The following is a 16,597-nucleotide window of genomic DNA, read 5'->3' on the forward strand; positions in this document are numbered from 1 at the left end:
TTACTAGGAGCTTTTCCAGTCTCTTGTACAACATTTCTTCTCGTGGGTTGGTTTTTACTTAAAGTTCACCTTAACATCATCAGTGGAACTCAACTCAAATAAATAATTCCTTTCCTGTACTCTCCCATTTCTCTTTCCCCATTTTCAATTTAATTTATCTGTTTACTGACTGTCCTACATTTCCCCTATTAGCTAATGTATTTCTCTTTCTTTCTTTTCTCTATCTAAACTTATTTTTATTAACTTTGTAACCAGTCAGACTTGTTGTTTGGTCAGTAACTCCTTTTGATTGAAAGATGAAGAGTCAGTACAGATTATGACTTTTTTCAGGTACATTTTCAAAAAAATAATCGCTAATTTTTTTCTAGAGATGTTTTTTTCTGCTGCTGACAGGTGCTGCAGCAAACTATGAGATAGATTTGCACTGCAAAACGCAGCACTGAGACAGCAATCCCCAGTATCACCAGAATGCTTAAGTTGTATCTTCATTTTTGATTACAAACAATGAACCAATGTAGGAAATGCTGTTTAATACCAAAGAAGACAACCAAGTTCCTTGACTGATGTCACATCTTAGTGTTCTATTTGATGAGTTGCGGCATGTGGCAGAGGCTCTGTACTCTGCAGAAACTTATTTTTACTTCTCTGGAAATTAAGAAGAGTCATCTTGCTACAGGATATATTGAAAGCAATTTGGCAGGAACTGTTTACCCCCTGATAGTCCTCTCAGTATTTATAATGAATGGGAGAAATGAGAAAATAGTACCAGTAAAGAATTGATTTTACTTTCCTTTTGTGAAGTCTACTCCCAAATATATATGCTTAAATGCACAGGAGAAGCTGTTCATGAGAACTGATTGCATGCCATTTTATCTCTTTTATCTTTTACCAGTTTTATCAAAATCATCAAAAGTTTTCTAGTACTTCCAAGTCTAAGTCAAATTTGGTTATTAAATAGGTGTGCAGTGTCATATCAGTGAGCAAATTTCTGTCCTAAGGACCAGACTCCAGTGAAGTCATTGAGAATTTGACTTCAGTGGTCACTGAACCTGCTTAGAAGTCATGACAGAACCTAGCTGGAAAGCTACTTTGCATTTGCACAGAAACTACTATCTCGCAGTAAGGACAGAGGCCTAGGTTAACAGATAATATTAGAAACAATGAACAGTGTAAGAAATGCGACTTATTTTTCTTTAAAGCTGCTAGGCTTAGTATTAGATGGACATTCATTCTCTTCTTTATGCATATTCTTGACAGCAAGTACAGGGTGAGTAATTGAACACTGATAAAAACAGACTCTACAAATAAAAAGTGCTGAAATGAAATGTTTGAGACCAGTGTATTCACTGTACTTACCTATCACATTGGAGGTTTTTTACTGATGAAAATAAATGTTTAATGTTGAATTATACTTCCACATTTTAAATCGTGGTTATGTGGTTCTCTCGGGGAAGATAGTCAGTTGCACAGTCATACATAAAAAGAGAAGTTAGAGCTTGTTTCCTGTTCATCATTTAGCTGTCATTTAATTGGATAGCCCTGATGGCCATTCTCAAACTGCAGCTCAGACATCCAGACACTGGATGTTTTAAACATCAGGAATGCAAACAGTCCCCGAGTCCTACAATCAGTTCTTGGAGGAGGGAGAAGATCCCGTTTTTGGCTTCACAAACCTCCTAAAATATCAAATCCTCAATTAAATTATTCCTCCATACGTATCCACTAGCAGTCACTTTCAAAAACTGTTTACAGAACCAGACAAACTTTCCATTTGACTTGCTACAGCTGATCTCACAAACTTTTGTGTGTCCTTTCAGGATAGCTTCCTCTCAAGGAATTCTTTCCTCTCAATTCCTTCATCATGTGTGGATTTGTTTGTTCCAGCTGCCCAGGATTTTCTCTTAAGATTCATAGTGAATTATTCCTTTATCCACAGTGATGCTGATTACTGATCACTTCTGTATTGATCAATGACATGTTATTGTTAGTGCTGTTATCATGGCAGTCCTGTAGCCTGAGGATAAAACCAAGTAGGAAGGAGAAGCCTAGAATTTCATAAAAAAAATGGGGCTTGCGATTCAGTTATGTGCATACATACACATAACTAATCTTAAGTGGAACACCTTGTTCTTTTATGTTCTCAAAAATAGTATGCATTTTGGGAGATTATTCAAAGGATGCATCCCTGACACCTAATTAGAGAGTTTGAAGTGAAGAATGCCAGATGAGCTGTGGAGGAAGAGGAAGTGTTACATGAGAACAGTGAGCGTGATCTCTGGCACATGCCTTCACAATGCCATGTTCCCATCTTTAAGTGGATGACATACTGAGACAGGGAAAGATTTGGCAGGATTAAGGAAGCAGGACAGAAATGCTGCAGGAGGAATAATACTGCAGAAGAGAAGGAAAACTCAAAATAACAGAGGAAAGAGTGACTAAGATGTGAAAAAAAAACCAACAGCAATTTAATGTGAATTGTAATATTTTTTGAGGGTTTAGAGCCTACTTGAAGTTATATTTTAACTTATGAGTACCTAAGGCAAAGTTTTTTTTTATCCAGCATGGTAATTTGAAAACCATTAGCTTTGCTTGTGCCTACAGCATTCCAGATTCCTAAATGATACTCTGTCCAATACCCATCAGGCCTTATCTCAGTAAGACTTGATGGGTTCAGCTGGCATGTCATTAGGTCAACATTATCTGTTATAGTTATTTGAAAATGTATAAGCTGAATCTCAAGCGATCATCAAATTATGACATAAATATAAATATAGTTTAACATAAATATAAAGCTGACATACAAATGCAATTAAATAATATAATTGATCTAAATGCTTAATCATTGAAGTAAATGCAAAATTCATAGCTAATTCACAATTTTAATTTATAGTGAATAAGGGCTTACTATTGTGATAATCTTTAGAGAAGTTCTTTTTTTCTTCTTCTTTTTAAGTAATTACTATTTATGCACTATTTAACTTTCCAAAAAACAAGCTTTTTATTTAACTACTTCTTTCTGCTAAAGTAGCTGGTGGGGAAAGTATAGTTTTCTTCACTGGAATTGGCTTGTTCAAAGTTCAACAGTACTGGAAAAGCAGGAAAAATGACTGTTCTTTTAGATTCCAAGTTAAAAATCAAAGTGGTGAAAATGTGTAGGACTGTGGTGGTTTTACCCTGTTGGGCAGCTTAGTTCCAGCACAAGTGCTCTCTCACTCCTCATCCTCAAAGGCAAAGGGGAAGAAAATACAATGGAAAGGGCTCAAGGGCTGAGATAAGGACATGGAGATCACTCAACAATTATCATCACGGGCAAAACAGACTCAGTATAATGAGATTGATATAATTTATTGCCTATCACTAAGAGACTAGAACAGTGAGAAATAAAGGAAACTACAAACACCTCACCTCCCCCCCCATCTACCCTCTTCTACATCCTCTCCCTGAGCAGCGCAGGGAAATGGGGAATGGGGGCTGCAGTCAGTCCCTAACGCTTCTTCTCCACCGCTCCTTCACAGTCACTCTCTGCCCCTGCTCCATGTGGGCTGCCCACAGGCAGCAGCTCTGTAAGAACTGCTCCCACATGGCTCCGTACCACTGGGTCCATCCGTCAGGAGCAAAGTGCTCCAGCACGGGTCCCCCACATGTGGGCGGCAGCTCCCCCCAGACCCCCTGCTCCTGCGTGGGCTCCTCTCCACGGGCTGCAGCTCCGGCCCCGGGGCCTGCTCCTGCGGGGGCTCTCCATGGGCCGCAGCCTCCTCCAGGCCACATCCACCTGCTCCACCGGGGGCTCCTCCACGGGCTGCAGCGTGGAGATCTGCTCCATGTGGGACCCATGGGCTGCAGGGGGACAGCCTGCTCCACCAGGGGCCTCTCCACAGGCCGCAGGGGAACTTCTGCTCCGTGTCTGGAGCACCTCCTGCCCTCCTTCTGCACTGACCTCGTTGGCTGCAGGGCTGCTTCTCACTCCTCTCTCCCAGCTGCTGTTGTGCAGCAGTGTTTTTTTGTTGTTGTTGTTTTGTTGTTGTCGTTTTTCTTGTTTTGTTTTGGTTTGTGCTTTGTTTGTTTTTGTTTGTTTGCTTTTCACTTTCTTAAATCTGCTGACCCAGAGGCACAAACAACATTGCTTATTGTCTTGGCTCTGGCCAGCGGCAGGTCCCTGTGGAGCCGGCTGAAACTGGCCCTTATCTAACACTGGGCAGTTGCTGGACTCTTCTCACAGAAGCCACTCCTGCAGCCCCCTGCTACCAAAACCTTGTGACGTTAACCCAATACATGAACACAGTGCAGGACAGTGAAAGGTGATTGAAGTTAGAGATGCGGTTAAAGAGAAAAAAATGTTAGCCTCCTCTGCAGTAATGCAGACTGGGTTGTTATTGTTATTAATCCTTTTTTAACTGTTTCTGAAAATAATCTAAGCATTCATCTATATTTTCACTGAACCCAAGTACTTTTAAATTTTACAGGACTACTAGATAACACCTATTTATTGAATCAACTTGATGCGGCAAATTAAGAGATAAACTTTATGTTTCTAGCACTTTTTTTAGGACATTTAGGTCACAAATTTTATTTTTTTAATGCTGTCTTTATACATTTTAACTTAGTTGTATTTTTTGTTCAAACAGCTTGAAAAAATGCTGTGTTAAACCTCATCTTACAAAATTTAAAGAACTTGAATAGCTTGAGTCAAACTATAACTTGCCAACTCAGCAGTTCTTATGTGCAACTTTTGCTTCTTTGAATTATTTGTCTTTAGATAAAAAAAAAAAAATAAGACAAACAATGAAATATATAGGGTTTTAGAAAGGATGTGTTATTTGGAAATATTTATCATTTCATATGGATTTTGTCTTAATTTTTGGAATTTTCGGTTTGGAGAGAGTTCAGTGGAATGTAGTAGAGACTACAGTTATAACTCCTTTAACCTGATTTTATGCTGTACAGTCTGATCCATTCTACTTCATAAACAGATCTAATCCATCTCCTGTACCTGGACTTTACAGAGAACATTTTTGCTGTGATTTTCTTCTTGTAGCAGCAGAACTTGGGGCAGAAATGAACCGTGGCAGTTAGTGAATAGTCACAAGAAACAGGCTATTCGTCTGTATTCAGAAGCTTATATTCCACTATTTCTGTATATACAGTTTAGGCAACAATCATATAGATTCTGTTTTCTTACTGCCAATGCTAAATTACACATTTCACTCCCAACTGGAATACTTGTAAATTACCACAAATTAACATCACTAGAACACATATTGCAAGGCTAGAAACCACTGTAAATGTTGTGGTCATTCGCAGACGTATTCCAAGATCTTTTTATGTCTTATGAAGCATTTTGTATCCAACAGTTACAGGAGGTAGATGCTGTAGGTTGGTTTGCGTTGAACATAAATTTTCTTTTTGTTATAAACACCTTTCTGTACCAATTTATGATAAATGCTTTTTTTTTTTTTCCGTATCCATATAAAAACTTTTTGAAAATTATTAGTTTGTTAACACTTCTTTTGATTTTTTATTTTTATTTTTTTGCTAAGAGCTTAAAAAAACAAGGGACAATCAATAAAGCAAAATGACTTAAGTCATTCAGAACTGCATGTGCGGAAAAGATACTGGCTCAGCTGAGGCAACTTCATTAACAGTTTGGGAGTAAAACTGACCACATCTTTGGGTTCCATCATGGCAGATTTCCTCAGTAGAATTTACTTGAGTTTGCATGAGTAAAACAGAGAGCTTATGGATAGAGTTTGGAATTCAAGCCTAACTGCTTTGTAGGGTTTGTGCTAGCTATACATGTTGCGATAGCATCTCCAGATTTAGAAATGTAATCGATCCCATGCTGAAAAGCCAATTGAGAAATCTTAGTGGTGATGGAACTGCAAGGCATTCTGGGGCCAGGTGATATCTTTTGATAGACCATCTCAGAGTGAAATATCTATGTTTATGGATACAGTACTCTTGTTCAATTAAAAGAAGTGATAGTGGTGCTTTAGATGTTATTTCTGACTCGCTGAGATACTTGGAAATCATATACAGTATATCAGATGCTGAAAAGATTTTTTTCACTACAAAATCTTTTTTCCTTGTCAAAGTCCTCTTGTGCCAGAGCCTCATTTCTGAGAGTGATGGTTATGGAAAAGGGGAAATTCATTTTTCCAAGGCCTAGGAAATTTCATCATTCTTGAAGACAAAGCAATAACTTGCCATACTGGGTCCCAAGGGGACAGGTTTGATCGGCATTTACTGTCCTGCAGAGTTTACTGGTATGCAATAATGTAACTCCTACTGTACCTCTGACATTTAAAGCCCTGGATGCTAAATGTAGAATATAGTGTACCAATTAAAGTATTTCAATTATCTTTTTCAGAACATGAGGGTGCGGACAGTAAAAGGACAAGATTACTATTCTAAAACAGGAGCAAAATTCCATGGAAAAATGGAACAAAAATTTCTTCTGGTTGACTGTAAGAAAGTCATATATGGTTCTTACAGGTAAGGTCAGTCACTGAGGTGCCCATAGAACACGTGTCATCTCAGTATCTTGCCTACTGCAAAATATGTATATTTTTCTATTTCTGAAAATTCTTCCAGGAAACTTCATGGGCAAATTTGATTATCTTTTCTGTAATTTATAAAGTTGTCATAGATGCTTAATGGTAGCTAACATAACATGGAGCCAAATTTTGAGATCCCCTGTTAATTTTTCATAAATAAGAAATAAAGGATATAGCTTTTGATTTAGGCAAAGTTTTGGTGAAAAGAGAGAAAAATCCCAATTTGTTTTATATTGAGTTATTCTTGTTTAACAATAACTCCAAAAAAGGCTACCAAAGTATTTCATAAGCTCTCTTGGATAGTTTCTCCTCGTAATAATCTTCTAAAGCTAAAATTGCAGACCAGGTTTATAGCATTCTGTACTATAGCATGGACAATTCAGAATTGTCAAAGATAAGTTGACATAGTCTATATTTGGTTAAGCTTTATTTTATTTTATTTATTTTCCATTTTATTTCCAGTATATTTGCACAAGGCATAGGTCAGAAGAACTTGCATCTTTGCAGAGCTGGAAAAAAATTAGGTTAAAGCAGGGGCAGTTTTATCTCACACATTATTAAATATTTTTGTTCTTGTCATGGTATGCTTCTCTCTTTTGGTCTACTGAATTAATTTATGCCAGCCTAATGCCTGGGTGCCAGATCCACAGCTGCTGATTTTTTGTAGATTTCAACTACTTTAAGCTTTTGAAAATCTGTCTCTTTATTTCCTCTGAGAATTGAGCAGCCCCAAATTCAGATTGATGGGTATAAATGGTAGTGAGGTAAGTGACAAGTTCATAAATGAGTCAGTGTAAGAGAGCCCAGAGAGAGTCTGCCTGCTTTGACATCTACACACAGTGTTAGAGTCTGTAAGAATGTGATAGTTTTTCTCATTTCATTTTGAAAAATAACACTGCTTTAAGATCTAGCACAGGGGCTGGAATCATGAACTTCTGTAGAAATTAAACTTGCTTTGAAAAAGAATCTAGTGATTTATAACAGGAAAGATGATTTTTTCTGAATGCTTGCTCTCTGAACTCAATTTAAAGTTAATTATTTACAAATATTGCAAAATATAATGTTCTTAATAAGAACTTTGTGAAAAAGAAAGAAAATAGAAACAGAAAAAAAATGTGTCGTTTTAATTTAATCTCAGCACAGTATTATTTCCTGAAAAATAAAAAAAAAAGCAAAACAAATAAAACAAAATCAGCAAGCTATTTATGTGAATACAACAAACCTTCATCACATACAGAAGACAAATGCAAATAGAACAAGTTCATTGATTTCATTTCATTTTTTTCACTTACTTTTCTTCACATGAAATTAGGGTCATAGGACAGATGTTTTTGTTTGTTGTAATCTACAAATTACATGGTTTCAACACCATGATATCAGGCTTTTTGAAACATCCTGAATGTACTTGTTAATGTATTTTATCTCATTTTGTAGCTATAAAGTAGTTATAGCTATTTATCTTTGAGCATGTGTTCAGCCTTTATAAGTACAGTAGAAAAGAGGAAAACTTCCTTCATCAGGATACAGTACACTGCAGTTAATAGAAAAATTAATATCCAAGCTGGTGTGCATAGCAGAAAATGAAAACTGTTTAACAGTTTTGAGGTGCATCTTTTTGAGAACATGTTTAGAGTGAAGTATATTCAGACCTGTGGAAACAGTTCTGTGTATTATTTCAAACATACTTTTTTCACAATTTAACCACACATTGTCTCTGATTTAAGAGTGGGTCTAGTCAACCCTGGCTTAGTCTTTGTAGAGGTAATTTTCACCATTAGGTATTTGATGTTGCACACTTGTGAATACCTTTTTGCAATATCCCCTGTTTGTAAGGGCAATTAAGTAGTTATAGACCCAGTCCTGCTCCCACTGAGAGCAGTGGAAGTCTGCCACTGAGTTCAAATTGTATTAGATAAGACCTTTCAAATCCAAATTACATGAATCATGCCACCATTTATTTATTGATTAAGAAAGTATTTGTGCCAAATCCAAGTGTGTGTGAAAACTTTCTATAATTTTTTTCCCTATCAGGAAGGTCCAGTGAAATACATTAGTTCAAAAGGACTGTTTCTAATGGTCATTTGTTCTTCTTTCAGCTTTATGTGGTCTTTTGAAAAAACCAACCTCAGTATGGTTCAAGTTATCACAGGACAGCTGGTCGAATCCTTTGATGAAGAATTCAGGACACTATATGCTCGTTCTTCTGTTCCTAGTTCATTTGCCCCAGAATTAGTGCGGGTTAACAGTCGCAGGACACTCTGGGATAACGACACATACCAACACTCGGTGTCTTCCCTAGCTTCAGTTTCTAGCCAAAGAAACCTTTTTGGTAGGCAAGACAAGATTCACAATTTAGATCCTGTTTATCTGAAAACTCGAGGAAGATATGCAGTAAATGAAATAGATAAATTTGGATTGAGAAATCAAGCCTATAATAAACAACCATTTCATCCAGGTTTTAATATGCAAAATCCAATCCAGCAGTATCAACCTAGTGAAAAAAATGAGCACTGGAAGAGGCATAGTTATGCTGGGGAGAAGCCAGAAAGGACACCTTACCTATTGCTTAACAGAGCTATTAATAGAGCCAATAATCCATTGAATACTTGGAAAATGCCATCTGATAGCCTTAGTATTGTGTCTTCATTACGAGGAGGGTATGCAAATAACTGCAATCCACCCCAACAAAGTTTCGCTGATCAGTTTTCACGACCAAAGGTAAATCTTGCAGAAAGAAATTCAATTGTGAGGAGGTCTTTTAATGGGACAGATCATCAAATCCGCCATCTGCAGCAAAGGATGCCGACCCTTGAACACACAACAAAATCATTCCTACGTAACTGGCGAATTAAGTCATACTTAAATGACCAATCCGACTATCCAGTGGAGTCTAATGGGTCAGCCTTGGGTGACAGATATGATAGCTATGACACAGCTGAAAATATTAAAGCTCATGCCCTGTACTCTCATTCTCGCTTACGATCGTCGTTGGTGTTTCAGCCAACTTTACCCGAACAGCAGGAGGTAAGCAGCTGTGCAAGTTCTTCAAATTCAACTATAATTGGGTCAGAGGGAAGTGCAACACCTAAAGGGACATCAAATCATGCACCAAGTGTGGAAAATGGAACAGATAATACTTTAGAAGAGCTTAGCACAAATGTCCAACTTAAGTCAGAGGCACCAAAAAACCACAGAATTCATACTGCAGACAACAGAAAACCTATGGTAAATTCACATGCAGCAGGGGACCCATCTATCTACTTATACACAACCCTCTGTGCCGACAAACATGCAGAAAATCTGAAAAACGTTCAAAATGAAAATATACTTAAAAGGAGAAGCTTTCCCATGTTTAATTCAAAGTCCATATTAGACCCTGGTGCCGACAAGCATGCATCCAGTTACGTTTACAGCACATTGACCAGGCATAGGCTTAAGCAGCCAGTTAGTCCAAAACTTCCAGAAGACACTCTGAAGAGCTCTAAAAGTTTGCATAGTGTGACCAACCATTTGCCACAGGAGGAAAAGAACCTCAAAGGAGAGCTAAAGATTCCAACTGCTACCAAGGCAATCTCTATGGCTGTTCTTGCTGAAGCGAGCAAAGAGGAGTCTAGTAAGGATTGCACATCAAAGAAAGAAAGTAAGAACTCCCCAAGTTTTCTAAAGAAAGGATCCCAGAAACTGCGGTCACTTCTTAATCTCACACCAGACAAGAAGGAAATCTTGTCAAAAAACAAAGGTCCTGCCTTTTACAGAATGTGTAGTAGTTCTGACACTTTGGTTTCTGAAGAAGAGAATCAAAAACCAAAGATCTCTGAAAATAAGACAGATTCTTCCCCAAGAAGAAAGAGAAACACATCAAATTCCCAAGGTAGCTTGAACAGAAGTAAAGAAGATGTCACTGCAAGCCCATCAAAGTCTCCAAAGTCTCCTAAATCACCAAAGCCTCAAAAACCTCCATCTGATGAAAGCAATAAAAAGTGTCCTGTCTTGTGCCCCCTTGAAAGTAAGTTCATAGAAACTGCAGGAGATGCATCTACCCCAAGATTTAATACAGAACAGATTCAATATCAAGACGTAAAGGAAATTACCACAAATACTACCCCTGAAAGTCCTGCTGTTTGTGCTCTACAAAGAGCAAGTTCAATGACACCACAACTGGCAAGCTCAAAACATCAAGAGGAGCTAAGATCTCGTTTGAGTGAAAGGCGTGTTTATAGTCGCTTTGAGCCATTCTGTAAGATGGAAAATCCTAGTCAACTTGTAGGAAATTTACCAAATAGTTCACATCTTCCAGATATCAAAAGCAAGACCTTAGGAAATAACTATGGCAGGAGTAATCACCTGGTCAGCTACAACTCAACTGCTTATCATCCACTGCAGCCTAATGAAAATAAACTGAGGGGATTTATGCAAAAGTTTGGGAACTTCCTACACAAAAACAAGTAAAACTTCTGCTGATTATGTTGAAATACAGCAAGAGTAGCAAAGCTGTACATTCTTAACTGGATAAGACTGACAAGCAACTTTTGTAGAGCTTACTTGGGTTTCTTCAGGGTCTAGGACATTTGAATGAATGTACATACTTTTACATAATTATTCTAGAATTATTATGCTTAAGTCTTTACAGAAATTCTGTGTCCAGAAGATGTCTCAAGGAAGTTGTTTATAGTGTTTATATTGTAAGATTACTTTTATACATTTTCGTTGTGAAGAAGGTATGTGCTAGTATATTGTAAGTTTAAGTGTGGAAAAAAAGATGGAGAGTGTGTTTAAACTTAAAATAATACTGTTTCTGAAGATTTGCCCTTTAAAAATAGGTAGCACTAGGAATAGTGGCTTGCATCTTTTCAGCGTTTATGTACTTTTTCAAATGTTAAACACAAATGTTAATGCATTGCATGTTACTTAACTTCAAACTCATTTTGAAACCCTCTTTTAGATTCCATCTTGGTAATAATTTACCCCTTAGCATTTGTTGAAATGTTTAGGCAGCAGATGGATATTACTTTATTGAATTTTCCATGTAATATGATATTATTCTGAAGTATTTGGCATACAAATCTTAAAGTGACCTTAATCCCAGCTTTCTCAGACTTTTTTACATGGGTAAAGTAATGTGAATGTAGGATGAAAGTAAAAAATATATATATTTATAAAACAAGGTGCCTTGAAAAGAACTTAACTGGTTTAAATTTCAATGGATTAATTACATTTGTATAACATGCCAGTATTCTGTAATGTAGTCTAAAAATGTTTTTTGTTAGATTTTTCTGTTTGGTGTTTCCAAAAAAAAAAAAATGTGGACTTACATTTCCCAGGTAAGTTTTTGAGTTTCACATGTAACAGTATGTTTTAGGTGTTGGCAGATTATGTGCAACTCTAGCTTTAATAACCTTTTTTTTGTTTTTTTGTAATAAGGTTGTAAGTGCTTTAGACTAGGCATATGACGAAGGTTGTAATCTCAATACTGCAATGCTTAAATTTTCCATGCCCTGTTGCCTTACGTCAGGATGAATGTTACAAGGCCAGGAGCAATTAGGTATCTAAAAATGAGGTTGATGAAAATCACCACATAAATCACTACCTCTCCTAAGCCAAAAAAGTGTCAGTGAAGAGCTATAGCAGCAATTGTTTAACCTTAGTGAAGGTGTTTAGGCATCTAACTACAATTTAAGGGGACATATGTGTGTTCATCCAGACCTCTCATTCATGAGAATTTTCCTGATACTAAGTGCCTACACCAAATTAGTGTTTACAGAAACCACAGAGAGGGTGATGTGTTTGGGCAGCACCATGGCATCCACTTCTCATCTGCAACTGTAGCCAGAGCATCCAGCTCGCTCCCGGCCGTCCTTGATATGGACTCTGTCTCTTAGCAGAGTCCCTTAATGCCCATAACCTATTACCTGCGAGATGCTCTGGGACAGTCTTACTCCATTTCAACTCAGTAAGGCTGTTCCACCACACATCAAATAATTACATATTAAGAAGGCTGGAAACAAGCAGGTAGACATTTCTCTGAAGAGGGCACTCAGCATATTAGAAAAGCATATTCACATCCTTGCCTTGGTAGCAGTGCTGCCCCTCTCAGGATATGTTTTAGGCTTGCTTTGAGAACAACTACTAAAAATTAAGCTTCACAAGTAAGATCTTGAAAAATACTTTTTTTTTCTTAAAAAAAAAAAAAATATGATGGTGGTTTACACCTGCAGCAGGCACCAGGCCGCTCAGAATTTTGGGGATTTAGGTAGTATTGTAAATTTTCAGCAATAGAAATTCAGAAATTTGGGTAGCTTCATTTCTGAAAGCTTATATACCTTATACAGGGTCTGCATGTTTCTGAAGCATCTTTTAGGAGACCACTTCACTCTTAGATCTGAAAGGTCCTGCAGCGTTCTATGGTGGAGTCCCACTGTGAAGGCCTTGGCTCTGTTCTTTAAAAAGAAACACCAAAAAAGCATTTCATGCACCATCTCACTCGAGTTCTTGCTCATCACTGAAAATCCTTGCTGGCTCCCATGAACTCACCGCAGCTATTGGCAGTGATTTCAGTGAAGCAGTGCAAGCTTTTCATTCAAACTGTTTCTCAGGCAGCCTTATTAGGTTGATGCATTATAGCAATTATTTCACCATGGGGATAGTATTTATTTTTAAGGTTGACTAGATCTGGTGTCTCAATCCTATGCTGAAAGTTTCACTCTCCTCTTTACCCCTGATTGTGGAAAAGATTTTACGAACTTCTTAATGAACATTGGTCACTTTGTTCACTCCATGCTAAAATGCCATAGCAGATATTTTTCTTAAATGGCCATTCACACAGAAATACTCTGTCCTGCCAGAGGCAGCAATTTCAGGCTGATCCCAAGGCAAATAGTGTCTCCTTAGTATTCCAGGCATATTATCAGTACAGGCACAACATAATTCCACAGCTACCCAACCAACAGCAATGCAGCGGTGCACTTTTTATAAGTCTTAACACCTTTTAGCAGGGCAGACAGTTATTCAGGATGGTGCCTAAATTAACTGTACTGCAAATGAACTTAACTGAGATGCAGGTGGTGCTAAAAATGGTGGGGGTAGGTTTGGGGAGGATATTTAGTTTTTCCTTATACTCTTATGAGCTCTGACATACAGTTGTAGGCAATACTAGATTTGGGAAGAAAATGAGGGAGGGAGGGCAACGGCCTTCTGGCAAGTTTTGAAGTGATAGTTCTTTGCATTTTGTAGTAAAATTGGGCAAATGTATCTGATACACTTTGGAAATTTTTTACTCTATTTTCCAGAGTGGGTTGCTAATTATAGAGTCCTGAGAAGGCAGATATTTTAATTTACCAAGTCACTTATATAGATATATAGCTATATTTTGTATTTATGCACAGAAGATTAAGAGCCTTCAGTGAAGATCCTGCTCATACACTTAATAATGCAATAAATTAATTGTAGTAGAATATCCTTTTTCATTTTCAGATATCTCCTCAGAGAACTTGCATGAGAATGAGTGCATTCAGTTCTGATCCAAGATTAATTGATCTGAATGAAAAAGACCACCACTGACCTCGGTGGCAGTTGGATCAGACACTTAATGCACTGACACCGCTATTTTAGAAGTGTTACAAGGCTGAAGGCTGCTTGGGGAGGATGTGGCTCGGACACCATGCATGGGAACAGCAGCCCGATGCCTTGCCAGAAGCTACTGCTTTAGAGATGGGGGAGCACACCAGGGAGCTCCAAGGGCAGCTGGTGCAAGGACTGGCTGTTATTTTGTTCCCTCCAGAATTGTGCATTACAGGTGGGAAAACAGTGCTCGCCCATTCGTGTCTGATTTGCCTCCTGTTTGTGTGGGAACCCAGCCATTTCAAAAAAAGAAAGGAAAAGTGTGGAAAAAAATGTACATGCTCTTTGCATCTGCAAAGAAAAGGGATATGTGTATGCTTGGAATAGAGTTTATGTTTTTGATCTTCCTTTTCCCAAAGCTTGTTGTGATGTTTCTGCTTTTCCCAAGGAGATGCACTTTGTTCAGTGTGTCCTAAATGTGCTCTGCACGTTGCAAGTTTGTAACACCCCACACACACCCAACCCACTCCCAGTTTTGTAAGGCTGTGAAGTAATAGTTATTACTGTGCGTGACAGTCATTTGGCCAAATGGCTTGGGAGTTGTGAAATGATGTGTCATTTCCACATTAAATAAAACTCCATTAGCACCCTAATAGATTCAGGTGATCAGAGTTATGCAGTGCTGAATGTGGCCCTCAGGAGCATGCAGCATTGGGCAATGCAGCCAGGAGATACAGACCCCGCATACGGTGCACATACTATTAATGTCATAAATAAACCACCCCGATATGTGGTCATAATATCCAGTGAATTAATTGCTTCATTTCTTCAGCCTTGTAATAAACAGTTTTTACTGCCTCTTGGATTGCAAAATGATAGTCATTTTATTAATGATCTTGCGCAGCACTCTTTATTCATGCTAACAAATATGAACTGCTTGTAAAGAAAGGTTAAAAAATAAGACAAATTAAATTTCCAGCTGTCTAATACATGAGGGTAGTATTTATTATTTGTTACAAACCTTGAGGGAACAAAAGCTTATCAGGCAATAGATGTTTGTGCATTGATAGGTGCAGGAGCAATACCATTCACAGAAAAAAAATATATATGTTTTTTTTTTTTTCAACTTTCTGAAATGTATAAGGAAATGTTGTGGTTTATAAAAAAGTCATAAGGAAAATAATACCAAAATCTGTGGCAAGATAATGTAAAAATAAAATGTAAAATGGCTCCACTAAGCTGTATGATAAATATATATATATATATTTTTTTTTCTCATTTGTAGTACTTCTTCCTTGCTCTTACATGGCATAAGCTGTACAACTTACAAGTAGCTGTACAACCATGTAACACACAGAGATCAGTAAGAACTTATTCCCCAGATCAATATTGTACTGTGCAGCACAATATTTCTAGTGACTTTTGTTTGTTTGTTTGTTTATTTTGATTTAAGTTAGAGTTAGACCAACACAAATCTGCAGTAGTTTGTTGGTAATTAAGAGATGTTCCTCCGATTGTGTCTTCACTTGCGTGAGTACATATTCCATTAGCACCCCAGTGACAGGAGAAAAGTCTGCACTGCTCAAATGCCATTTTGTCATTTCATTCTTTATTTCATGTAGGTGCTTACAGATGTCTTAGTACCTTTCTGTAGAGCCTGAAATTTTTCATTTTCAACTCTTTACGAGTCGTTTCAGTTAGGTCTCCTTTTTTTCACATTTGGACATGATGCCAAAAAAATGTTGCATATTGACAACGGCTTTGAGAAACAGGATTGAAGAAGAAGCCATTTGCTTTTGGACAGTTCAGAAGTGAGCTGCTTTACTCTTAGGCAAAGCTAGTATTTTGGATTTCTATTGTAGTGACACTGACTTGTTAAGTTTTGCTTAATCCCCTTCTTATTGAGAGCGGTCCCCTCCAGGTCAGTATTTAAAAGCAATTTCCATATATTGCAATCCTTTAAAAAGCAAGCAAGTCCTGTTTCTGAAAATCCAGGAGGATTTAGGGTGCTAGATTACCAAATCAATTATTTGTATATGTTGAAAATATATTTGCATTTTTCTGGAAGTGAGTCTAGTTTAATAAAAAACTGGATATCCCTTCAGAAGATGCCGCTGGATTCTGTGAGGACTATGCATCTTTTTCCCATCATATGTGTTAGGCTAACTAAAAATTCCATGGACAAGTACACAAGATTTTTTTGGCAGAAAATAAGCATTTCTGATAAGAGGCACATGATTCTTGTTTACTTTGATAGTGTTGCTTCCAACAACAAATAAATGTAAATATAGCTGGGAAAAAAAAAAAAAAAAAAAAAAAAACATTTCTTGTCTCTCTGAAGCAGACAATTTCTGACAGTCCAAGAATTATTATCCTAAAGACTAACAACCAGTAGCAATATTTTGTTTTGTTCGAGAAATGAGTGCAACTTATTTGTTAGCATTCAAACACAGGCCTCTTACATGTCTGTTGTACGTTGTCTGTTC

At 37.4% G+C, this 16,597-nt stretch overlaps 1 protein-coding gene across 1 annotated transcript in view; it reads left to right on the forward strand.

Moving 5' to 3' along the window:
* The window catches only part of FAM83B (family with sequence similarity 83 member B), a 54,949-nt gene extending 39,131 nt beyond the window's left edge, over nt 1-15,818 (forward strand). Inside the window, exons 4-5 of the mRNA XM_040553048.1 lie at nt 6,368-6,492; nt 8,651-15,818. Of these exons, the coding sequence (XP_040408982.1) occupies nt 6,368-6,492; nt 8,651-11,003 (2,478 nt within the window). The 3' untranslated portion in view covers nt 11,004-15,818. The remainder of the gene's footprint in view (nt 1-6,367; nt 6,493-8,650) is intronic.
* Nucleotides 15,819-16,597: the final 779 nt, after the last annotated feature.

Source organism: Cygnus olor, chromosome 3, assembly GCF_009769625.2.
Source record: "Cygnus olor isolate bCygOlo1 chromosome 3, bCygOlo1.pri.v2, whole genome shotgun sequence".
In the NCBI taxonomy this organism is placed as follows: Eukaryota; Metazoa; Chordata; class Aves; order Anseriformes; family Anatidae; genus Cygnus; species Cygnus olor.